This window comes from Melopsittacus undulatus, chromosome 7 (assembly GCF_012275295.1).
Source record: "Melopsittacus undulatus isolate bMelUnd1 chromosome 7, bMelUnd1.mat.Z, whole genome shotgun sequence".
Taxonomy (NCBI): Eukaryota; Metazoa; Chordata; class Aves; order Psittaciformes; family Psittaculidae; genus Melopsittacus; species Melopsittacus undulatus.
The window spans coordinates 29,106,079-29,132,668 of record NC_047533.1 but is presented as its reverse complement, the minus strand read 5'-3'; the positions used below and the strand labels follow the sequence as shown (position 1 = coordinate 29,132,668).

Here is a 26,590-nt window from a genome sequence, read left to right as displayed (position 1 = left end):
ATCAGAACCAGTAAGAACCAAGTGAATGCAACAATGTTTCTGGAAGACCCTAAGGTGAGAAATGAGAAGCTAGCAAACCAATGAGGTAGCTTTACCACAATACATTGTGGGTTTTTTTTCAGGCAAAGGTAAACACAAACATTTATAAAACCAGACAAAACACTTAAATCATTAATTTATTGATTTACTATTCTCTGTTGCAATGTGAGAAGGGGTCTTTATGTGTACACTTAAAAAATAGAAGTAAAAAACATTAACTATAAGCAAAAAATACAAACACAGCAGATATGGCTTAAGTAAATACTGTATCAAGTAGGCTGTAACTATCTGGCTATCAGACCAGTAAAACCCGGAGTCTGAAAGCTTCTCAACTGCACCAGTAGTGTCTGTACCTAAGTGTTTCAACTGCGAGAATCAAACCAAAAAGTAGCCTTGAAAATCTTAAGTAACATAATTAAATAGACTTATTAGCAATTTTTCAGCTTGGATGAGTTAAGACTTGGTTGCAAAACAGCATTAATTACATTATAAAGCGAGGAAAAAAAATCATTGAATGTAAAATAAGTTGTCTAAACCAGAATCTAGACAGCTTTGTTATTCCATAGTCTTCAAAGACAACATGAGGATGAGTGCTCAAAGTCACTTCTGGAGAAGCAAAGATGCACTAGATTATTGCTATAGCACTGGACTTGAATTCTGAAAAAAGAGTTCCAGATCTAGCTCAGTCACAGACTTCCTGTCTGGCACCCGCTGGTCTCTGACTCCAGGAAGATGTAAACTACTCAAGGAATTGATCCAAAAAGAACCGCAGAATATGTTTTCCTGTGTTCCCTATTCAACAGTAAAATTCCTAGAATGGTATCTTGATCCAGTATGTTGAGAACTGATGCAGTAGACAAGAGGTCTCGATGATATCTTATTCTAAGTCCTTCAGAGACAGGCATATGCTTTCAGGATGAAGGCAAGAATTCAGGGCCCAATATCATTATTGTAAAATAAAGAAAGAAAGCAAAGAGTTTTGTGAGTTCTGAGGTTATTCCATATCAATGACATTTAAACAAAAATTAAAATAATGAAGTAAATAATTCAAAAATGTACATGAATTTCATAAGATACAAATTATATACCCCCCTTAACTTCACTGTTCCAAACAAATTAATCTTTCTTCTAAGAGGGTGTTAAAAATTATTTCTACTCTCAACAAATGTGCAGGATGAGAAGCTACAGTTAGCTCTAATGGAAAACACTGGCCACATTTAGTATAGGTGTCAGATTCAGTTCCATTTATATTTCAAAGGAACAATAAATGATACAGGCCTTTTTCCTTAACAGCTAATACTAATAGCAGCAAAAGTACTTTTGCCTTTTTAGAGCACTGTGACTTCCCTGTGTGATTCTTCTTTAATCAAAGTAAGGAAAACAGGCAGTTTCAGCAGGTAAGCAATTCACATTTACCATGGATTTAAACTACTTGGTGGGGTTTCTTGTGAGCAGTACATATTAAAATTTTACTTTCAACTTGCTTTGAGGTCATAGAATCATAGAATAGCTAGGGTTTGAAAGGATCTTAAGATTGTCCAGCCCCAACCCCCCTGCCATGGGCAGGGACACCTCACACCAAACCATGCCACCCAAGGCTCCATTCAATCTGGCCCCTAACACCGCCAGGGATGGAGCACCCAAAACTTCCCTGGGCAGCCCACTCCAGTGCCTCACCACCGCCACAGCAAATAACTTCCTCCCCATATCCAATTCAAACTCCCCCTGTTTAAGCTCCAATCCACTACCCCCCTGTCCTATCACTACAGTCCCCAATGAAGAGAAGGATCTCAATGAAGAGATGTTTGATGAATCCACATTGTTCTAAAGAAATCAGGACTTAAAGACAGTTTCCAATAAAAGAACACAAACCATAGCTCAAGACTAAGAAAATTTGTGTTCTTTTAATAGTTCAGCTCTTAAAATACAAATATGGCATTTTGCTTAAAAAGCAGAGTTGAATTAGATTGCTTCCCCAAGCTAAGAATAAAATCAACCTGTGAGAGAGGTAGAATATATATTTATATGTTGAGAACTGATACACTCTGATGCAGAGGTTAAATACCCAAACCATACTGCAATGCATACACACACTTACAAATGTACTCAATAGCTAAAAAAAATAAAAAAAAAAAAAAATCAAAACTGTCATGGGTTGGCCGGTTCTGTGGTGGAAATAACACCTGCAGCAGATCAGCTACCTTGCCATTTGGTAACTATGTCCACTAAGAGGATCAGAAGGACAGGATTTTAGTGACTGCACTGAAAGTACAGTAGAGTTACATCAGACAAGTGAACTTCAAGAAAAGTATCACACCTCCTGTGCCTGACTGATGTAAGAAAGAGTTACGACCGAGAAAGTAAAGCAAACTTTCTGGATTCAGGCAGGGGACAAATCCAGAAAGAAACCAAGTGCTTATTCTCAAGACTGTGAAAACTCAGCAGGGTGTTCCTTCCTTTTAGAGTAGGTACAAGCACTAAGTTTAATGCTTGTACTAAACTGCTGTCCACCAGAGTGCTGATTAATAAAGGCAATATGAAAGATCTGCAAAGATGCCATGAAAGGCCAAAAGGCATTGCTGCAAAAATCTGTTCAGCCTTACTGAAAATCAAGAATTTGACTTTATGAATAAGTGTCATCAGGTAGGAAAAGTTTCTTTGTAAACCATGTAACACAAACATACACTTGTTAAAACTTACAGTTTGCTCTCGGCGAGTGTTAGCTTGTCTTTCAATAACTGAATTTCGGAATCCTTCTCATGGGATGTTAAATGGTTCTTAAATTCTTTATCTCTACTAGTAGCCAGCAGTGCTTCAAGATTCTGAACTGTAAGTCTCTCACTGGATAACTGCTTTTTCAGCAGCTCTACTTCTGATTTTATATCTTCTAATTCACCTAGAACCTAGGGCACAAATTTTATGCATTACTAATATACTGGTTTACAACACACAGTTCTCTTTCATGAACAGTTGATACAAGACCTGAAATACTTGTAAGCTTCATAAAAATTACTAGGAAACTGAGCTCACAAAACAAATTAAAGCCTACAATTATTTAAAACTATACTTAGTTTAAAACTATTCAAGGTTTGTATCTGTCAAATGTTCTAGTGGGAGCTGGATTACTGAGTCCTGGGAATGCTTACCTAAGTACCCAGAACACTAATCGACTTCTAACAACAGTAGGCTTTTGCACAAGTACAAAACCAGTATGTACTATACTTCATTCTATTTAACTAGGTTAGCTCACAAGTAGCTTCTTGGCTTTTGTTGAAAATGTAAGGATGCTTGTTTCCTCACCAGACCTATAAACAAATTCTGCAGGGATGAGAACTACTGTTCTCAACATCTTGAATATTACAGTAACAAGAAACCTGACCAAGTCACTAAGTAAAGACATAACAACCAGCTGTAAAGAAAAAAGTTCAGAAACTATAGATATTTAGAACTGTTTAAACCATTTAAAAATATTTGATAAACTTCAGCTCAGTCTAAATTTCAATCTAACTGAAAAAATCCATTAAGGAAGAATCTTTAATATCTAAATAAGAAGTGCAATACTAACTTCTTAAAGTTGAAAATTTGAGTAAATTAAAGCAGTACATAAAACCAAATAAATATAATTTGTCTCTGTGGTATGTCAGTTTTTGCTGCCACATATTAGAGTGATAATGAAAGAAACTCTTTGTGTATATAATCCACAGATACAGATCTGTATACTGAAAAATTTTCAATCTAGATATAAATGCAAAACTAGTGATGTAAATTAACTTACCTTTCTCTCAGAAGCAATTTATTGTTTTCTCCAAAAACCATTAAAGGCAAAGGAAAATATTTTATCATAGCAAATTAAATTTGCCTTTGCTGCTTACCCTTTCATAATCCATGCTTTTGGTTGTCAGCTGTCGAGATAAAAGGTCTTTGTTAGCCTCAAGTTTCACACAGAGCTCCCTCACAGAAGCCAGGTCCGCCAACACAGAAGACTTATCCTGATTTTCACGTTTAACATCCTCTTCCAATTTGGACATTTTTTTTGTAATGGAGGAGATCTGAGATTCATATGCTTGATGTGCAAAGATATGCTAAACAAAGACAAATACACATACCATTCAGTGTTAAACGTTGAGTAAACAGTTCTCTGCTGGATAACAGGCTCGTTGTTTTTTTTAACACCTTCTTTTCCCTTCAAAATTAGCTTTTCCTATAAAATTAACTTTGTATTACATTCCTTTCTTCTCATCTCCTAAATCACAGCTAAGAACAACTAATAAAGCATCTCTGCAATTTTTAATCACCATCTTGAAGAATTATACAAGTACTATATAGAAGTGGAATGGGGCTGGATTCCAGCTTAAGAGAATTAGCTTAAACGCCCCAAAATACAATAATTTTTTTACTCAGCTTTTGGGCTAATTAAAAGCATGAGACAAAACACGGTCAATCCACAACTATTATACCCTACCTTGATCTTCATAAAGTTATTGCTTCTAAAACTGAAACATCATTATTTTCTATGTTATTGGTCTAGGTTTCAGCATTAGGCCATCCTGATTCTGGATGTGGACTACTATGACCACATTTTTACCTTTAGTCCAGCCACCAATGCTTCAAATAGTTCATTCAAAGCTTCAAAGAAATCTAAGAACCAAGCTTACAAAATACCCATAAAGTTAGCTAACAAAATACAGATAAAGCTATATGCAAATATTTTTAAGCAACTAAACAGAAGGTTCTTACAGAGACAGTAACATAACACCATTGATCACCCAACAAAAGAGATCTAAAAGTATTAAAATACACAGTGTGATTCTAATTTTGGGAAAACAGGGAAAGGAGAAAGAAAGAACATCTAACCAAAATCAGTTACTGTTTCCACATTTGAAGCGTTCATGTATATTAATTATTTTCCACTAAAGTATTAAAAAAAGTATGTTGACCTTATTACTACACACTTGAATGTATCCCACTTTTCCTTGACAGAATTTCATTGCACAAGTTATTACCCCTTGAATCTCTTTTTCCAGAAGCTCTACTTTCTCTTGAAGATGTCTCCGATCTGTATCTATGGAAAGGAGTTCAAGTCGTATTGAGGTGCTTTCTCCTTCAGCTTGATGAGCCTTCATTTCCCAGTCTTCTGCTTGTGCATGGACCATTCGGAACTTCTCTAACAACTCTTCATTTTCTTTTTCCTAGATGAAACAGTAAATCACTCTGTAATGGTCAACATGTTGCTTGATCTTATTTAATGCCTACTCCCTACAATATCATCTTGTTTTCCCCAGAAGAAAGTAGATTTTTCTCCATTTTTTTTAATCCCACTACCTGGCAGCTACCAAAGGGCATCATCCCTTTTGCAAGTCCAAATAGTAAATAAATACAATGACAGCATTCAGTTTTCTTAAATGGAAGTATTTACACTTGGTGGTTGCTAATGAGTTTAAAAGTTCTCAGGGGCAGGGTTATTTTGGATCTCTCAGCATTGTCAAGGGTCACATTACTGAGATATACTAATCCTACTGCTGCACTTTCCAACAAATTCCAGTGGGAGTCGATATTAAGCAATTTTACTTACTGCATGTGCTCTTACAAATATTTATATTACAGGAGTGCGTGAAAGACTGATAACCTATTTGGGTACATACACCTAAGCAGTCTGTCATAGAAGTACAAAACTGCAACAAAAGCTTTACTGCTTATTAGTTATGCAGTGATCAAACAAATGTTGCTTCTGAATTTTCATTTTGCCACATGCAAGTACATATTATAAGGCAGTGTTTAGTTTTCTGCTTTATTTAGCTCCATTCCTTTCTTCCCCTGTTCATGTAAGGCACAATGGGATAAGCATGTTGCTAGTATGAGTCAAATTTATCTAATGAGGAAAGCTACTCATTTTGAAATTTCTTCCATGTTTCCCGCATAACTTGGAAGGTGCAGATGAACAAGGCAGTGCATTAGGAAACAGAAACACGTAATTAAGCACGAGAACACTGTGCAGAAAAGTAAATTCCCCATCTCCACAGGCAACATTTGGATGTAACACTAGACAAATCCCTGAAACCAAACTTTCCTAATTGGCCACTGGCTTTAGTACCTGACGTAAATAACTGGATTCTCATTTGCCAAAGTTGTGGCCACATCTGTAGCTGAAGTGCTTTGGACATATGATGTATTATCAAATTCTTAATAACTAAACATCAAGCATTCTAAATTGAGACTTCTAAGCTAACATACTACTGACCTTCACCTTCTACTTGTAAAAAGTGAATGACTTTGCATGCATTCATCTAGACATGCAATGTAAAGTCACATCAAAATTCATTCTTTCCTATTCCAAATCACTTAATGGATTTACCAGTTCATGTTGTCTTGACATAAATTGCATTTGTTTCAAATGATTTTACATTTTAATTCACACACTTTTGAATCCAAGTATCAGGATAAAATACATTTTAAAAGAGCACTGTTTTGTCAGTACAGCAAAAACTCTTAACTCTTACCAGTCAGAGAAAATATTCCAGTGTGCTATTTTTACACTTCCCTGCAAAGCTACATATAAAATTTCTCTTTTTTAAAAGTGTAAAATATTAAAAAACAACATTTAAGCTGCTTGTTGCCTATAATCACTAAATAGTACCAGATATTTTACTGGTTGCCTTCTCAAAAAGCAAAATAATGCTCAAACATGATTTGTTCGTCATCCTCCAGTGTTACAGCCAACTGCAATAGTCAACAAAATTGTGATGTGCAGAATTTATCAGTGCTTCAGATCTAAGGAGGTTTTATATGAATCCAACAGTAGCTTGAAACAGTGCAGAGGAAAAAATGAAAAAAAAAAAAAAGAAAGAAATGTGACAGGCAGGGAGAACAGGACCCAAACTATACATTTCTTGATTTGTTTTCTAATGATACCATAAGCCCAATGGATTTACTGAAAACAGCAATGACTGCCTACAGATTATACCTTTGAAGCCATCAAGGTCTCGAATCTAGAAACTTCAGTTATATAATTATGAACCCTGGTTTTCATTTCTTCTTTTTCACGTACTGCATCTTCAAGCTCAGTACTGATAGCCTAAAGAGATTACATAAAGGCAAAACAGTGCATTAGAGTGAATTAATCACTATATATTACTGTACCAGGCTAAATCAATGTAATTGCATATACCCAGATTTTACTGTATTCTTTTAAGTAATTTAGTCAAAGCCCTTTGGGATTTGAAGGCTTCAGAAATATTCCATAGTACTTTAGATACAACAAGGAGTTTTCGAGGCAAGAATCATCACAGAAAATAATGAATACTACACCAGTTTTCCTGATGACACACCTTACTGATCTTTGGAAAATTCAACATACAGAAGTTGGGGAGCTGGGATTTTTCTAGCCTTAGGCTTCATTATCCCCAAGTGAAGGAAAGTCAACTTTATAACAAACAGAACATTTATTTTTAAAGTAGAATTGAAAGATCACTAAATGGATTATTAAGATCACATTTAGACATCCAAAAGGCACCTTGGAATAAGTTTGAGATGTTGGAATTGCTAATTCTGGATTTCTCAGGTTCAGCTCTCACTTTTCTCTGAGTCTAGCCCAGAGAGCCAAAAAGGCATGTGTCTTCTACTCCCACTGTCAAACGTGAGGGGAAATAGAGGATATTGTCTTATTTCTTTCCCTTCATCTTTTTTTTTTGTGGTATATTAACATTCATTAATGGCAGCCTTTTTATTGTGAGACTTATTTAGCATATGCTGAAATCAGGTCTCTTGTCTCTGTGGTAGCCTTCCCAAGCACACCGAGAAACCTTTAGTCGTCATATATCACAGAATCTCAGAATGGTTTGGACTGGAAGGGATCTTACAGATCATCTAGTTCCAACCTCTCTGCCATGGGCAGGGACACCTTCCGCTAGCCCAGGTTGCTCAAAGCCCCGTCCAATGTGGCCTTGAATACTGCCATGGATGAGGCATCTACAAATTACCTGTTCCAGTGCTTCAGCACCCTCACAATAAAGATTTTTTTTCCTAATATCTAATCTAAATCCACACTTTTGATACCTATTAATGGCAAGTCTAACTTCAATAATACACCCGCATATTTATGTATTGCACAGTAGGTTTTGCAAGAACTATTCAGGGTACTACCTCAGTTAAAACATCTTGCTATATTGTACTCTCTAGCTTCAGACTCAGCCAGGTTGACTGAGGGGAATTGAAATAAATAGTTTAGCTAACAAGGTTCTCATTACTTTTAGTGTTAGCATTTAGTGAATTCAAACATATATTTGTATCTCAGCATCAAAACCATACATAGCATGAGTCTCCTGATGAGCTGCAACAGTTGCATTTGCTATACAAACTGAATAGAAGTAGCAACAAAACTCTGAGCTAACTCTTTAAATCAAACTCACATATTCTCTATGTTCTTTCTAATGTTTAGCTCAATAAAAAAATGCTACTTACCCTATAAAACACTGGACATTTATGTTATATACATATAAGAGCAGACTTTGGCTTCTTCAGGAACCTGCTTTGTAAGGTTCCATGGGATATAGCCCTAGATGGCAGGGGTCCCAAGACTGTTGGATGATATTCAATGATCACCTGCTACAAGCTCAGGAGTGTTGCATCCCAACTAGAAGAAACTGCAGCAGGAGGGCCACGAGACCTCCTTGGATGGATGATGAGCTGCTGAGGAAACTTCAAGGGGAAAAAATAGGCTTATAAAAGGTGGAAATAAGGACAGGTGGCCTGGGAAGAATACATGGATGCTGTCCGGGAAGCTAGGGACCAGGTTAGAAAAGCTAAGGCTCAGTTAGAATTACACTTGGCTAGGGATGTTAAAGATACCAGGAATGGATTCTATAGTTACACTGCAAATATAAGACAGACTAGGGACAATGTGGCCCCCTCTGGAAGCTACTAGGAGGACTGGCTATCCTGGATTTGGAAAAGGCTGTGGTTCTGAATGACTTCTTTGCCACGGTCTTCACTGCAAATGCTCTGACCGCACCACCCAAGTCTTGGAAGGCAGATGCAGGGACTGTGAGAATGAAGACCTTGGGCCCACTGTAGGAGAGGATCTGGTTCAAGACCATCTTAAAAACCTGAAAGTGCACAAGTCCATGGGACCTGATGAAATCCATCTGTGGATCCTGAAGGAGCTGCCAAATGAAGCTGCTAAGCCACTGGCCATATTTGAAAAATCATGGCAGTCAGGTGAAGTTCCTGACAACTGGAAAAAAGGAAATAAAACACCCATTTTCAAGAAGGGGAAAATGGATGACCCAGGGAACTACAGACCAGTCAGTCTCACCCCTATGACGGGGCTATGGAACTGATGGACAGGGGTGGAGCAGTTGACGTCATCTACCTGGCCTTGTGCAAAGCATTCGACACTGTCCCACACGACATCCTTGTCTCTAAATCAGAGAGACATCAGTTTGATAGGTGGACCACTCGGTGGATAAAGAACTGGCTGGATGGCTGCACACAAAGAGTTGTGGTCAATTGCTCAATGTCCAGCTGGAGACCAGTAATGAGTGGTGCTCCTCAGTGATTGGTGTTGGGACCGGTCTTGTTCAACATCTTTGTCACTGACATGAACAATGGAATTGAGTGTGCCCTCAGCAAGTTTGCCGATGACACCAAGCTGTGTGGTTCTGTTGATACGCTAGAGGGAAGGAATGCCATCCAGAGGAACCTTGACACGCTTGTGAGGTGGGCTGATGAAGTTAACTTCATGAAGTTTAACCATGACAAGTGCAAGGTCCTACACCCAGGATGGAGCAATCCCAGGCAGAGTTGCAGGTTGGGCAGAGAAGAGATTCAGAGCAGCCCTGAGGAGAAGGACCTGGGGGTGCTGGCTGATGAGAAAATGAACATGAGCTGGCAGTGTTGTTACAGAAAGCCAACTGTATCCTGGGCTGCATCAAAAGGAACATGACCAGCAGGTCAAAGGAGGTGATCCTGCCCCTCTACTCTGCTCTCATGAGACCTCACTTGGAGTATTGTGTGCACTTCTGGTGTCCTCAACATAAAAAGGACATGGAATTGTTAGAACAAGTTCAGAGGAGGGCCACAGGCATGATCAGGGGACTGGAGCACCTCCCATATAAAGACAGGCTGAGAAAGTTGGGGCTGTTCAGCCTGGAGAAGAGCGGGCTGTGTGGAGACCTCATAGCAGCCTTCCAGTATCTGAAGGGGGCTATAGGGATACTGGGGAGGGACTATTCACTAGGGACTGTAGTGACAGGACAAGGGGTAATGGGTTAAAACTTAAATAGGGAAAGTTTAGATTGGATATAAGGATATAAGTTATTGGATATAAGTTGTTTACTGTAAGGGTGGTGAGGCACTGGAATGGGTTGCCCAAGGAGGCTGTGAATGCTCCATCCCTGGTGGTGTTCAAGGCCAGGTTAGACAGAGCCTTGGGTGACATGGTTAGTGTGAGGTGTCCCAGCTCACTGCAGGGGGGTTGGAACTAGATGATCTTAAGGTCCTTTCCAACCCTAACTATTCTATGATTCTACATATTGACCATACACACATTCTATTTTACAAGGACATCCATATCATGTACTTGGAGCTGGGAAGCTTTTGGTCAGCAGTATCCAGCTGGTGCACTAAACCAACTCATTATTCCTCAAACTCTGTGAGGGTTTAACAAGACTGAACGCACTTCATGCTTTCCAAGCCATGGATCCCAGACTTGGAGAATTCCAAGGAAGAAGAGATGGTGCAATGATGATTTTGAACAGTGCAAATGGGCTATACAAGTCTCTTATGCTCTTTAAAGAATGTGCTTTTACATACCAGTAGTTTGTTTAACTTGCAGATCCCTGGAGAACACCTCAAGATGAAGATCCCGCAAGAAGAATAATGATGACAGTCAAACAGCTTAATTCACTGAATCCTCAGCCCTCTCTGTCTTGCAAATTTTTCATTTAAACTGCATCATCAACTTGAGATAGCTCATCTTTCAATAAAATATACAATAATACTCTATGGAAACATGTAATTCCTTGGGAAGTTAAAGATTTTATTTCAGCTTTGATTCTGTAAGTGATGTAAGTTTAATTGTGCCTTCATAGCATGCACTTTACAAGGGAATGTATTTAGCCATCAGCAGCTGAGAGGGATAGTACATCTCCCAGATGGAAAGCTAACCATGAATGCACATGATCCAACTCAGAGTCCACTGGGCAATCACAAGCCCCTTCCCACCTGCCCTCTGACCTAAAGCTACTGACTGGCTAGCTGCTAGCAAGGAAGTACATTATGACTCTAATGAAATATGAATCATATAAAACTAATGCAAATAAAAAAATATATATAAAAAAATCTCTGCAAGTAGTCAAAATAAGCACCTGAACGAAATCTCCACGAAAGGCAAAATCACACACACACAAAAAGCTGCATTATACAGCTAAACTCCGTAAGATGCCACCTCACCATGACACCTACCTTACCAATGCAAAGACAATCCAATAAGAACATTTCTCCAGGGAAATAGATGGCACCTTTGAATTCACCATCTAAAACCCCCACACAAACTTGACACAATGGAAAGGGAACCCCTCCTATTCTTATCGACTGTGCATCCTTATCCATGCTTGAAACCAGGAAACAAATTCAGACTGTTCAGGATTATCATACCTTAAAAATAAGTTTTCTTCAGTCCCTCTGCCTTGTATCTTTTAAGTCCTCTTATACTTTCCTTATATTAAAGCAAAGTTCCTGCAGAGCAGCACACATGAATGGCAACTATTCTTGCCAGAACTGGAAATTAAAAATCTGCCAATATCTCTTCACAGCCACCATTACCAAGGCTCACAGAACACAGACAGTAAATCTACATTTCAAAACATGCAGTTTCAAAATGTGGCATATCTCACTCAATACATCCAATGCTTCATGGAAACTAAATGGGTGAAACTAATGTATCACTATGCCCCACAATAAATTCAGATGTGCTAGCAATCTCCTCCCTCTCACTTCAACCTTACTAATAACCTGATATCTGCTTTTGTGGTTTCTTGCTCCTTCTCAATAATCCCTGTTCCACAGAGATTAAACCCCAATTTTCAACAATTAAATGCCAGCTACTAAGTGATATAACCAATTTCATTATAGTATAAACGTAATTTCATTATAGAATAAACAATTATGTCCTAGATTTAATTAGGTTTCTTTTTTTAATCTGGGGAAGGGTGACTAAACTGAAAGCTTGTCTATTTCTCCCCCATTGTACTGACTAAGCTGAAGTATGTAAAGTAATAGCTTTCACATGTTCTGCCCATTAATTTTTAATATCCCAGTGTTCAAGAAATACAACTAATTAAGCATACCAAATCGAAGTTGAGGATACAGCAGTTTTGATGCACCCCTATACATAAGCAAACAATAAATAATTTAGTACTTCAGCATTATGTACTGCCTTCATACCTGGTTTTCTCTGGCCATTGTAGCTAGGTCATCTTGCAGTCGCCTGTTTTCTTTCAGGGCCATTTCCTTTACTCTTCCTATCTCTGCAAGCTCTACGTGGGACGTATCAAGCTGGCGATGTAAGCTAGATATCTCACGGTCTCTGCTGCTCAGCATGTCCTTTACCTGGCTATCAAGTGAAAATCTTATTTAAGTTGTCCCTTCTTATCCTATACCATATACTGCTGAAAATGATCAGATGTGGATTTTTGATATGCAAAAGCCTTTTTTATTTTTTTAAAGGGGGGGAAGGGGAATTCATGCTCTCTGAAGGCTGACAAATAAGTTTAAACATAAACATAATCTAAAGATGTAAAACGTCAATATGCAGAAATAAAACTTAATTAAACTTCAACTTTGAAGATGCATCTGGTGGGATGCATCTTATTATGCAAACAGCAATCACAGATACTTATGTTTATCCATGTTTGGCAGTGATTACAGTATGTTAGCCATTGCACATTTTATAAACCATAAAGGATGAAGACAGACAGCTTATACTTGAAATGCCACAACCAAAAAAGTAAGAAAAAGATTAAACAAACTACTAGAATTTAAATGTGTGAATTTATGCAAAATTTTGCCTTTTTTTTTGTCACAGATATTTAATGCATCAATGTATTAAATATTCAGTTACACTGGTCTTCAGGTGTTTAAATACTTTCTTTTAAAAAGCTATAGTTTTAAAAGTCATGTGTGAAAAGAGGCAAGAAGGAAAGATCAGATGAAGCGCAGCCAAAACCTACGCACATATACCACAATTGAAACTGTACTGGTAACTTAAGTTGGAAGCATCAGCTTGCCAATAATAAGGAGTTCAGATCTGAGTTTCACCTGACTCAATCTAATATCTAGTGGAGTACTTAGAATACTAAAAAGCTACTTCCTAACTGAGAATTAGGAAATGTTACCAATTTAGGAAAATAAATATACACAAACAGTGGTTAATTTCTGTCTTAACAGTACCTTAGCAGCCTGCAATATAATTGCAGGAGAAGTTTCTTCAAAAGTTAGGTACATCTTTCCCAACACAGTATGCTCCTTTTCACCAAAATAACTAAAATAGTCATCTACTTTAATTTTAAAACCAATAGATAAAACTACTGAAGAAGGCATCCTAGTCTTTACTTACTCATTTGAGGACTCCAGCTCAGAAAGAGTTAGACGTAAATGAGCAATTGTTTTTTCCTATGCAAATGAAAGCCAAAATTGTATTATTATATGGCAACATAACAGGATACTTCAAGTTAAAAGAACTTTACATTTAAACCTTTATTTTAACCCTTCACCAATAATAAGTGCATCTTTGCACATTCAAGTTTCCAAGCTTCTTTACTGAGAAAGGATTTTCTTATCAAAAAGATGGAAATCAGCTATGGATTCTGTCACATCAGGCTAGAACCTTATATCTCAAATACCTCCAAATGCAAAATACAAAAATATACTACTTTATTTTCTTGGGCTCTGCATTGGCTTTGCCATACAAGCAAAACGTCTGTTTTAAAAAATCCCCAGATGGACTGCAAAGTAGTACTTTTACTGCACATACCTTGTTAGCTAAGTTGTCATCTAAGCATGCAATTCTTTCTGTTTTTTCATCTACGGTTTCTTGAAGACTATCCTTTTCTTTGTCCAAAACAGTAATAGTACTTCTAAGCACACTGACTGCTTCATCCTGGGAAGTGCTCCTCTGGTTTAACCTATCTATAAATAAAAGAATAAGTACTTTCTATTTTAAAATCAGGAAATAATCTTAACAATAACCAGTGATTACCTATTTTCTCCTCTAGCTTTACAATTTCTTCTTGAGCTGATTGCAGTTCATTCTTTTTGAGGGCTAATCGGTGCTGTAAATCATCAACAGACCTCTGGAGTTGGTCATTTAAGAGCCTAGAAAATCAGTACACAGTTGAAAGAAGTCTGGGACCTATTCAGGGTCATCAATTTATGGCTTTTAAAGCTGCGTGAAGTGCTGGAACAGTTCCAGTGTTCCATACCAACCAGCAGCACAGGATTGTGTCATACTAACCAGAACTGTCCCTCACTCTTTGGAAGAGAGAGGACTAGTAATTATTGCCAAGACCAACACCACTTGGTTGCTCTTGGACCCCTGCAGCAAGTTCACCTCAACATCATTCCAAAATGGAGCAATGGAACCTTGGTGGAGCAACCATGATAATCTGAAACATTAATTTCCTCTGAATTCTGTTACTCTTCATCAGGTAACTCTTATTACTTGTGTCTTTTGACTCTTCGCTGTATAAAGATTATGATATGTAGCTCGTAGCAGTGATTATCAGCCACACCACATTTTAAGAAGCAATCAAATTGACAGCTGTAGCTCTGATCCTACTTTAAAAATACAGAGCCTGAAGGATATATGAAACCATCTACCTACATACTTGCTTTGCTCAGAAAGAAATATCAGTGACCTATGAAAAAAAGAAAAAAAAATGCAGATCCAAAGTAATTAAATGGATCATTTACAACACAGGTCAAGAAATAGAAATCCCTCTGAAATGGGATCCCACTAATGCTAGAGAAATTTTTAATTTATTAAAACCCCCACCAATCTGGTATACAGCATGTCCACAGATAAAGACTGCTCTCACTCAGCTTAGAGTGAAACTTTGGGGGTGGGAGTGGGGAAGCAGGGGTGCCAAACACAGCTATAACAAATTGCCACTGTGGACAAAGCAGAACCAAATGCTGAAATTACTGTATCCCTACTCCTTATCTCCTCCTTTTTTGGATACCAGTGCTTTCCACTAAAATTACACAGAATCTAATAAGGCATTTCGCTTTTATGAATGCTGTCACAATTTTACCAACAAATACACTAATTGTTTTACTAACAATCTTCTTTTGTGCAATGGAGAGCATGAGATGAACTCCAAGGCCTGCTTCCCAGCTTCAGTTTATGGCTATTCACCCTGCTACTGTACTGCTATACAGAGCAGTATAGTATTGCTCAGATTGAGGGTGGAGGGGGTGAGCCACAAGCCCTGGTTTTCCTTGTGAAACATCCAAAAGATCCTGCAAGTTTAAATAGGCCTTGAAAATACATGGGTATACTTGATCCTCCAGTTCTGAGCAAGTTGATTAAATTCTCACAGACTGTGCGTCCAGGGATCACAAGATGTCAATTCTCAAAACTGTAGTAAGTGTGTGCGAGCATCAGCATATGAAAGACTGACCATGAGAAACACAGTGCAAGTAAAATGCCATTACAGAATGACTCTCCATGACATTCTCAATTGTGGAATATTAATGCCTAATGCTTGGCTTAAAATTTTCAGTATTACTGACAACTCTGTAAATATGACACAATTAGATCCTACTGTCTGCAAAGACATCTGTCTTCCTCTTAGCAAGCAGCATTTGAATACCCTTTTAGAAATTCCCTGTTCTGATACATTCCTAATCAGAGAACATGCCCGTTAGAGGAAACGGTTCTAGAGGTAGGAGAAAATTTTTATTCACAACTAGCCATAAAAATCATCAGTATATCTGGTCATCAAATAAGTCTAGGAGAAGCTTGCTGTAAAAAGCCACCACAGCACCTTTCTTACTCATATTTACTTTTTAAGACAAAAACAGTACAACGTGATTTTGAAAGTATTTTATGGTCTTTCCCAGAAACTCAACTCTGCTCTATGGTCATAGAACAAACAAAATTTCGTCAGCATCTGTGAAAGACAACCACATTTTGTATTACTTACTGAAGTGAGCAAATCTCAGCTTTAAATTGAGAAGAATCATCATATGTCTGGACAAGTTTACTGGACTTCAATTTTAATTCATTTTCCAAAGAGTTTATTCTTTCTTTCAGGATAGAGATTGTAGCCTTTAGTTCACACCTTTCCATCTCAAACTGCAATTAAAAAAAAAACCCAATAATCAAACATGTTATTGTAGAAAGCTACCACAACTTGTCTTTTGAATGAATTTAAGTTGAAAACAGCTACCAAGTTAATTGCTTGAAAAGTCTATCCTATTTTAAAATAATAAAAGCTTACTTCCTAAATATGTACTTACTCCTTGAATATTATTCTCCAGTTCTGAAATATCATGCTGCATCTTTGATTTTTCAAGGTTAGCTGCTTCTTGCTGAATCTGAGATAGAAATATATAAACTTAATGTATCAAAAAAACAGCTACAGGCTATAAATCTTGACCAACAGCCGAGGGTTAGTTGAGCATCACCAACTGAAATACAGCTAGTATATAAATGTGACTTCATCTTACTCCATAGTGGACAGCTGAGAGCTCCTTGAGCTTTCCTGCACAGCAGTGTGTGCTGCACACCAGGATCTCCCTTGAGTAGGGACATCTGCAAGCGTTACAATTTGAGACTGAGAAAATTCTTATCACTTAAGATATTTGGTAAGTGAATTGGGAATAAGAGCACTGAAATTCTTAAATCTTAGCTAAGTGACATAAAGGATAGATTGTACATATATATCCCTTTAAACGTAAACCACTGATCAAGTCTGGGACTAAGTCTGGATCCAGCCACACCTAAAATCCTCTCTGAGGAGTTGAGAGTGCAAGGGGGTCTTTTCTGAACCTCATGACTCAACAGGAGGGTCTCCCTGACAGTTCTGACTCTGTCTTCTATGCAGTAAACACTCAAGTGTATTTTGCCATTAAATCTTGCTAAACCACTGCTGCGTTTACCATTAAGCTTTGTTAAACTCAGCCATATCAATAAAATACTCTTGCAAATGAAGTGCATAACTTCTTTCACCACTAGCTTTGAAGTATTACATGAAAACAAATATTCTGTAGTTGGGGCTTCATTATGTAGGTTCTTTACACAAGGTGATGCAATGCTTGCTCTAGGACACTTAAAGGCATGTTCTTCTTCCCCTACCCCCACTTAGGAACTGAGTTAAAGGATAATCCAGACAATTAATTGAGCTCTCTCAAGTGAGTCTGAAATCAGGTAAGTTCAAAAGTTCTTCAAAACGGGTACTGACAGACAGCCAGACACAAACACAGCATTACTGTATAAGCCTCCCCTATATACCACCTCACTGTAAAAGCTCACCTTTAGTTTTTCTCCGAGGCTTTCTTTTTCTGCCATTATTCTTCTAAAATCAGCCAGTGCATTGTCTCTTTCTTCTTCCACGTGACTTTGAGAAACTGAACTTTGTTTTGCTTCTTTTCTCATCCTGTTCAATTCATCCTTAGACTTTAAAAGATTGTTTGTTAGCGTACATGGATTGCAATTAATATAGCATATACGCTAACAAAAAAGAAAGTTTCAATGCTACTATTACAAGTGCTATTGTAGTCTTATTTTTCTGTAGATAATTAAAAATATATTCCTTATACCACACAGTGGCATGACAGCTTACGCTGCCAACATACTCATCATCTTACTGTTCCAAGTATAGCCTAACTTCGCTCTGTTTTCTTATCAGTTAAACTGTTACTTCTTCGTTGCTTTCTAGCCTGTATCCTTACCCAACTTTCTCATGTATTGCACTGGGCTTTTTTCCTGATCTTTCTCATTTCTGAATGCCAGTACAGTTTTATAATGTATTTAAAGTTAATACAGTAACTTTGGTATACATATTTTATTAACAACTAATAAAAACAGGAATATATTTTATTATTTTTATTTTATTCTAGTAGGTCTATACTCTTCAATTTCGATTATAAATTTTTTTCATTTTAAGCAATTATACATAAGTGTTAAATCAGTTATTTCAATGCCAATTATAAACAATCTCTTCTTACCTGCTCATAAAGAATATTCAATCTATCTCTTTCTGTAGTCAACAACTTGACATTGGATTGAATCTCCACCATGTGTTTTTCAAATCTGTCTAACATGGATCTTAACTCATCTCTTTCTCTGGTGATGAATCTAAGATCTTCACCCTGCAAAGTGATTAATGAAATTATGTTAAAATATACAAATTAAATTATTTGGATAATTAATAAAAAATAAGAAAGAATTCACACTACTAGTAATACAAGAAAAATACATACTTAATGAATTCTAATTGTAAATAAAACAAAAAAAGCCTGGCATTGGTGGTATAATTTGAACAATAAGAACTATCAAGGAGAAAAAGCAAAACAGCTAATAAGATTTCAGTATCTTTCTATCCTAGGGTTCTATTTATTTCAAACAAACTGATCCATAACTAATCAATATTTTACTGCAAAATGCACATAGGAAAATAAAATGCTAGTTAACCAGAGGTTTTTTTTCAGTTACTTTTTTATGTTGAGAATGTAATTAAAAAAACTACTACACACATTCACTGCTATTGAATTTGAAAATATATCTGATAGCTCCTTAAATGGTTCTATAGTATTTTCATTATTTTTTCAGATTGTCTTGACAGCAGGAACTTTACCTTGTCTGAAGTCCTACGGCTTGGGCTAGGCCTTCGTTTTATCATTTTCTGAAGATATTCTAATTCTTGCTTGTAATAATCTCTGTCTTCTTCTAAAGTCTTTATAAATGCATCTAGGCGAGATGGAGCTTTGTTTCCCAGGGCTATACCATATTCTAATCTCATCCTTTCTACTTCTAGCACAAGTTCTCGTTCTGCAGAAAAAGAAATAAAAGCATCTGTGTAAGAGCCTCATGACATGTGCATTTGGGATGGGCTAACCATTTGGGCAGCAATCTGCTGAAAAGTATGCAGGAGTCATGGTTGACAGTAGGCTAAACATGAGTAGCATGCTTTGCATCTGCTAGAGGCCTGACAGCATATTGGCCTGTATCACTGAAGACACAGACCGAGGGATGTGATTATTACCCTTTACTTGGCACCCATTAGATTCCATTTACAATACTGTATTCAGTTTTGTTCCCCCCTAGCATAAGACGTTGATAAACTTCGGTGAGTCCAGGGGAGGCCTTCCAAGCTGGTTAGGGAGAAGAATACTTGCCCTGTGGAGAATGGCTGAGAGAACTCTGATTGTTCAGCCTGGACAGGAGCTGGGGACCCAAGAGCAGACAGACAATATTAAGAGGGGTGTTATGGACAACATGGAGAAAGTTCAGAGGTGCACAGCAGGTAAAGAAGGAACAATGGTAATTAATTGCTAAAGACAGTTACAAACAATAAAAAAATGTTTACTCTGAAGATAAAACATTGGAATGGGTTGCCTAGAGATGTGGAGTCTCCATCCCTGGAGGTTTTCTAGATCTAACTGGATAAAGCTCTCAAGGAACACAGTCTGACTTCGTTCACTGAGAAAGACAGCAAATAAAGCCAGTATTGCATAAAAGAAATTATTTTTTATGAAACTGCCATAGTATTAGGCTATCCAGTGGGAAGATAGTAAAAAGATCAGCTTTTTCAGTTCTCACATTTAGAACGAAAACACCTTCCCATGACAAATGTCTTTGCTTCAACTCTGACTGAAGACCTACAGTCTTCATTTAATTTACATATATCAAGGCTATTATTAGCTATCTCTTAACTAGGTAAGTTTTTCTATTTCAGATCTTACAGGAAGATAATTTACAGGAATCTACATGTGATAATTCACCTTTTATTTCTAAGTTCTCTGTTTTTTCTGTCAGCCTTTGTTTCTCTTGTTCAAGCTGGTTTAACAACACTTCAAGATTCTCTTTATCGTCTGTTTTTCCAAGGAGCTCTTCACTCAGTCTCTCATTTTCCCTACGACATGAGCACAACTCCTGAAGTAAGAAGTATTATTACAAAAATTAGAAGTGCCAATAGGTATATTTCGGAAAAAAAATTAATATTTTGTTACTTTTTTAATGTTCAACACTGTTTACTTCTGATTAACCTGGATGTTTTCTGCTTTAACATTTGATAAAGGCCATCATTGTGTTCTTGTACTACTTTTTATTACATCATAGAAAGCATTAGTTTTGACACAGTTTGCAATCAGTATCAAAACAAACAAGATTAACCCTTGTTTAAGTCAAGAAACCAACCAGCAGGTTAGTGGGATACAAATGTGAAAAGAAGCAAAAACTAAAGGAAAAAATATTTTTAATGGCATTTAGTAACACTGCTGGTGTTGAAGTACATCATTATACAGTATCTCAGTCGACCCATCGCTGCAGCTAATCAGATGTTATTTGTCATGTCTTTCTTATAATCCGGTGCCCTTGAAATTAAGTATTTTTGTATTTTCAAGTTCACTAGAAATACTAAACCAAAGCACAGTACTCAACTATTACATAACTTGCTATATGCTAGAAAGAGTTTGGTCTTCAAGGAATTGACAATACTCACGTTTTTCATCTGGGTTACTATGCTTTCTTTGAATGAGCCAAGTATTACACAATTATTCACATAGTGATTAAGAGACAAAGTAGCTTTTAAATGAAGAAAATGCTCCAGGATGTCGTAAGTTGTTTGTGGTAAAAATTATGATGTCAAGGGAATTACAGCTTCAGACAGCAGAAATAAGGAAATGTACAATGAGGACATAGTCAACCATACCACCTAACAGTTCCTGCAGTTTCTTTTTGCAGCAGCATGATGCAGCTTCTTTAGCTCTTTCATTTATTAATTAGGAATTTATTACAATGGAATTTTGGGGTACCATAAAAGTTTTCTTGTTGTTAAACTGTTAATTTTTATAATAAATACACTAATCATGTGGATGAGAGTATGACAACAATGCTACAAAAAAGAACTGAAAGTATTTTTACTTACTGATTTAAGCCTTGTTATTGTTTCTTCAAGATCCTGTATTTCACTATGTTTTCTTTCAATTTCTTTCTATCAATCAAAATTAACCTACATGTTAAAAGTTATGTATTCAAGATGACAATTCCTTTGTTACAAAAAGTGAAGGAAGCAGAATATTTTGGTAAGAAATATAGTTAGTTACTTTTAATCTGCCAAATTTTAAATAGTAAAGCTCAAAAAAACTGAAAGCACATAATACTTGTGCATACATACCATGTTCTTTTGAAGCACAACAATTAAATAAATCATTGCATGACTCCTCATAGAAAAAAAAAACTTCAAACATAGACATCACTCTTCAAATATCTATCGCCTATCAACAGTTTTAAGTACCTGAGAATTTTATTTCATACTAAGCTAACAGAAGAAAGAATACAGAATGCTTAACTAAACTCTTATCATCTAACACGGTAAAGAGACGAAATTGCTGTGATTAATCAACTTTCAGTAAGAAATTCAGTATAATAAAAAAATAAATTGGGATAAAAAAACTCTTTAATCTTCCTTTACAAGCAAATAGGTAATTTGTTGCAATTAAAAGATACAAAGACACCTAAGAGCTAAGCAGATTCTTCACACCGTAATAGATTAGTGATTACCTTTGCTTCTCCAATTTCCTTATCTGCAGTCTCGAGCACGATTTCCTTGTGTCTTTCCAACTGCTGTGCTAAGTGGTCTATTTCATTCAGCTCTTGACACAGTTCTTCATTTTTATTGCTTAAATGCACTACCTCGCTAGTCACATTTTGTTTAGTGTCTAAGAGGTCTTGAATGCGATTTTCAAGTTCTTTCTTTGTTTGTTGAAGATATTCAACCTGAAAGTTATGTTTCATGGAAACATTAATCTTTATTGTTAAATTATGGAGCAAGAGTTCTTCACAGTCTTCTGAAATACAGCATCACTATATGTGTAGTAAAAAGGGACATCCTGTTAAAAATGGCAAGATTTTATATTTTTTAGAACTTAATGCTTATCAATATGAAAAAAATATGATTTTAAAAAGGTGCAAGGTGAAGGAATTCATTACTACACTGTTCTTTGTCTAGTCTCCAAAACCTGAGGTTCATTCTAAAAACAAAAGCAGAGATCTGTACATAAACCTGTCCTGGGCAACAGCCTAGCAGACCCAATGTACTCAGTCTTCCTAAATTTCACAAGGTATGAGAACACTTCTTTTCTCCACCTTTGTAGTGTATTCATTAGGCTTAGTCTCACTGTTACTCTTTCATGAAAGTGAAGCTTTAAAATAGATTCACAAACACTATGCTGTCCCCAACATATCCCAGCACCTTAAACACAACATCCTCAGAAATCCTGTTCTACAGACATTGTTTTTCCAGTGTACCTTTCCCTAAGAATGAAGATAGGCAGTGATAAAGAGTAACAATAAAAATCATATACAGCAATTTACACTACCCATGAGTCTAGAGTATCTTGAAAGAGTCAAGATAAAAGAGGTGCTCCACTTGCACCTACACAGAGCTTTCCTCAGAACTTAAAAAAAAGAAGTATTACTGTAGAAATGGAAGAAAGTCAGGGCCCTCTCAAGCCATCAATACTACTACATAGAGATATCCATCCATTTATTGTCTGAGAATAAAAATGCTGTATTGGCACCGAACCTGAGCAAATAGTCTTGACGGCCCAAAACCAGCTTTATGCTCTGGACTCAGTCTCTGTACAATCAATTTCTGTTCAGCGTGACTTACTAATTCAGGATCACTGAACACAGCTGTACTGCTTCCAAGTCATAGCTCATTCTGTGTTTTTGCAGCACTGAACATAAGCTAATAAACTCCACAACGTAGCTCTCTTGCCACTGTACATCATGCACAATCAGTATATAAAACTTCTGTTTTTCAGCTGGAAAAACAGAGAGTTGATGGTATAAATCCGGACACAGGCTTTACTCAATTTGTATTACAGCCTGTCTTGTAATACTTTTTAAAAAATCCTCATTCTGAGACCAACATTGAATGCATGTTAACATGCACAGTAAGCACAAACATCTTTATCCTAAGCTTATCCTTTCCTTGTAATCTATGTTGCAGTAAAAGTGGGGACAATTTCAATAAAATGAGGAAGATTCCCCACTAGCTGATGAGATTATCTGCAGGACTACTCCTTATAAGAAACTAATGGGAACCAAGGGTACTGAAGGGTATTGAAACATAAACAGTATGTACAGGAAACCAAAAAAAGTATTTTCAAGCTTAGTGAAAACAGTGTATCATACAGAAATTTTCTGCATACTTTTAGATTAACATTACTATGTACAGAAGTGAGTTCACAGAATTCTTTACCAAAATTATTCGAACAGACTTTTAAAACAAATCACCTTTTAACACCTAAAAAGCAAAGCAAGTTAAATCAACTGCTTTTACATCTAACAGTGATTTTTTTTTAAGAGCTAGAAGTTTTATGAGCTTTTTTAGATTGCTCATATTGTAGTTTTGGCTACACAACAGTAATAAATCTATTACCTGCAAATTCAAATGAGCAATTAGCTTCTCATTACTTTTACTTCTTGATTCCAGAAAGATAATCTTGTCAGAACGCCCATCATCCAATGCTAGCACAAGGCGCTCTATTTCTTTGTCTCTGAGCTCAACCTTTGAGGGAACACATACAAAAAATGTTATTTGGTATCTTCTATAACATTTACTAGAAAAATTGTTCAAATAAGCACCCATATAACATTGAATAAAAAGAGATGCACCTAATAATGCAATCTTAACTTTAACATACACTTTTTTTTTTGAATTCTGGATTTCTTTGATTTCTTTGAAAGCAAAATAATTGGAACACTGAAAACGGGGAATGCTGGAAGAGGAAAATGAAGATGCGAAAAAATAAAAAGATGGTGTCTGCTACCCCACAGATATTGAAAGAGATAACAACATATAACAATTGAAGTAATTCCCTCACATAAAAGATTATACATATCTAATCAACCCACTGTAACTGGAATTTTGTAAAACCAGTTGTTCATAAAATAACTTCCAAAATTTAAAAAAATATAACCAGTATAAAAGTGAAAAAATTGTCCTCAGATTTTTGCAGATCAAATTATTACTTTGGACCAGTTAATGCTTCTGCAATAAAAAACCTTGGACATAAACAAATTCTATTTGTGATCATCATGTTTAGTTTACTTAATGAAATTCTAATACACAAAATCATCAGCAAAAGCAGCAGGCAAATATTTTACCATTATTGCTGTCTCCTAAAGTAGAGGAGAGAAATAGCTCAACATAGGCAAGTTAGAATAATTGTATTTCACAAGCCCAACAATGCTTTCCCAATGAGCTTAAAACACAAATTATAATCAAAGCCATTGAGCAGCTACCACAGCAACATAATAATTAAAAAAAACCCCAAACTGTAAACATACCTGTTTGCTATAATTTCTCATTCCACGTTCAGATAACTCCAGTTTCTCCTGTAGCTCCGTTACTTCTGACTGAAGTTCATGAATTCTGAAATGTAGTAATAGACAGATTCATGGAAGAATCATGTGCATGTAACAATTCACTATTAGTATTTTCTCACTGTTCCTAAACATAAATATTTCACACAAAAAAAACCAAAACCTCTGTTCATACAAAATATTAATATTAGCCATTGGCTATATATTGGCTGACATATTGGCTGTCCCCTACCCAGCTGCTTTCTCACTCCCTCTCAACAGGATGGGGGAAAAATAAATGAAAAAGCTCATGGGTCAAGATAAAAACAGGGAGATCATTTAGCAAGTACTGTCACAAGCAACACAAACTCAACTTGTGGAAGACTAATTTATCATAAATTAAATACAGAGTTTGATGATGAGAATCAATGACAAACTAAAAACTCCTTCCTCCCATCCTTCTTTTTCCAAACTCAACCACATTGCTTCAACTCCAGCTTTTATATCTCCCCCTTTCTCCAAGAGGTACAGCAGGGATGGGGAATGGGAGCTGCAGAACACTTTATAACACTTCAGCTTTGCTGCCCCTTCCTCACTGCACAGTTCCCTTGTTTCAGTGTGAGGTCCCTCACATGGGATACAAATCCTTCTCAAACTGCTCCAGCATGGGTCATCTCCACGTGATACAATCCTTTAGGAACAGGTTGCTCCAGCACAGGTCATCTCCACACAGCACAGTCCTTCTGGAACAGACTGCTCTAGTGCTGGTCCCTCATGAGCTATAGCTCCTGCCAGAAAACCTGCTCCTGCGTGGGTTCCTCTCCATCAGCCAGGAGAATGCCCCTGTGGCTGCAGCTTCCTTCAGGGCATATCCACTTGCTTCAGCATGGGGTCCTCTGTGAGAAGACAGAGATGGTCTCCCTGGACTGCAGGGGAATCTTTTGCTCCAGTGCCTACAGCACCTCCTCCCCCCACCCTTTTTCATTGGTCTTGGGTCTCCACAGGGTTGTTTCGTACTTTTCTTACTCCTCCTGTGCAGCACTGGGGTTTTTACCCTTTCTTAAACACATTTTCAGAGGGCAGCCATCAGCATGGTTGCTGGGCTCACCTGTGATCCATGGTGGGTCTGTTTTGAAGCAACTGGAACTGGTTGTGTCCAGCACAGGGTAACCACTGGTCTATTCTCAGAGACACTACCCCTTGCAGAACCTCCACTGCCAAAACTTACTATGTAAACTCTCTACAGATATAATCTAAATAAGAAAAAATAATTGACTTAAGCCTTTCATAATACCCAAGTAAAATACAGAAGTGAAATAAAGAAGTGAACTACAAAAATTAAGAATCTTTTAGTCTTCCAAAATAAATAGGAAAAATCAGTTTATTCCTATGCAAAACATTAATTACACTTGGCTTTTTTCCAGGACACCCAATCTAAAAATAGGTAGAATAGTAAAAACAGTAGAGAAATTTTATGAGAAAACCTCTAATAAAATAAGCAGCTTATTAAATATCCATTGCAACTCTGTCACAGGTATCACTGTCAATCACCAAGCAAAATCCTATTTAAGAACTATAGAGCTCTTAAAACATCATGAAATACAGTTTGTTTGACGCAAATCTGAAAGAAGGAGTTTGAGGTCTGGAAAATCATTGCAGATATTTAACAACTATACTTCAAAATTTAGAAGTTCTTTAGATTACCGATTATCAGCCACCTGAAGAAGGTCTGCAATGTAAGGGTCCTCTGGCTGGGGAACTGGATAGGCACTAACACCTGACGGGGGGACAGGCTGGTCTATCTGCATGCGTTGACGCCTGAAGGGAATGCTTCTTTTTCTGCCACCTGAAAGCCCAAACCCAATGACCTGTTACTTGGAGTTAAAGCAAGGAAGTCTTTTTATAATACAAAATAAAATTTGCCACTGCTTCCGAACTGGCATGTGTCACCATTCT

General features: G+C 36.9%; 1 protein-coding gene across 3 annotated transcripts in view; it reads right to left on the bottom strand.

Annotated features, from left to right (window-relative positions):
- Positions 1-26,590, bottom strand: part of CEP135 (centrosomal protein 135) — a 39,109-nt gene that overhangs the window by 4,165 nt on the left and 8,354 nt on the right. For 2 of the 3 annotated variants that reach the window (XM_005149072.3, XM_031048992.2), the window contains exons 5-23: positions 26,339-26,480; positions 24,620-24,704; positions 23,709-23,837; positions 21,824-22,039; positions 21,189-21,254; positions 20,044-20,194; positions 18,897-19,090; positions 18,268-18,411; positions 17,573-17,716; positions 16,558-16,635; positions 16,242-16,393; positions 14,294-14,409; positions 14,069-14,223; positions 13,652-13,707; positions 12,481-12,649; positions 7,001-7,111; positions 5,043-5,228; positions 3,912-4,121; positions 2,740-2,942 (exon numbers count right to left, since the gene is read on the bottom strand). In XM_005149072.3, the coding sequence (XP_005149129.1) occupies positions 2,740-2,942; positions 3,912-4,121; positions 5,043-5,228; positions 7,001-7,111; positions 12,481-12,649; positions 13,652-13,707; positions 14,069-14,223; positions 14,294-14,409; positions 16,242-16,393; positions 16,558-16,635; positions 17,573-17,716; positions 18,268-18,411; positions 18,897-19,090; positions 20,044-20,194; positions 21,189-21,254; positions 21,824-22,039; positions 23,709-23,837; positions 24,620-24,704; positions 26,339-26,480 (2,707 nt within the window). Of the gene's footprint in view, positions 1-213; positions 948-2,739; positions 2,943-3,911; positions 4,122-5,042; positions 5,229-7,000; positions 7,112-12,480; positions 12,650-13,651; positions 13,708-14,068; positions 14,224-14,293; positions 14,410-16,241; positions 16,394-16,557; positions 16,636-17,572; positions 17,717-18,267; positions 18,412-18,896; positions 19,091-20,043; positions 20,195-21,188; positions 21,255-21,823; positions 22,040-23,708; positions 23,838-24,619; positions 24,705-26,338; positions 26,481-26,590 lie in introns of those variants that run through there. The other variant, XM_031048993.2, reaches the window with a different exon arrangement.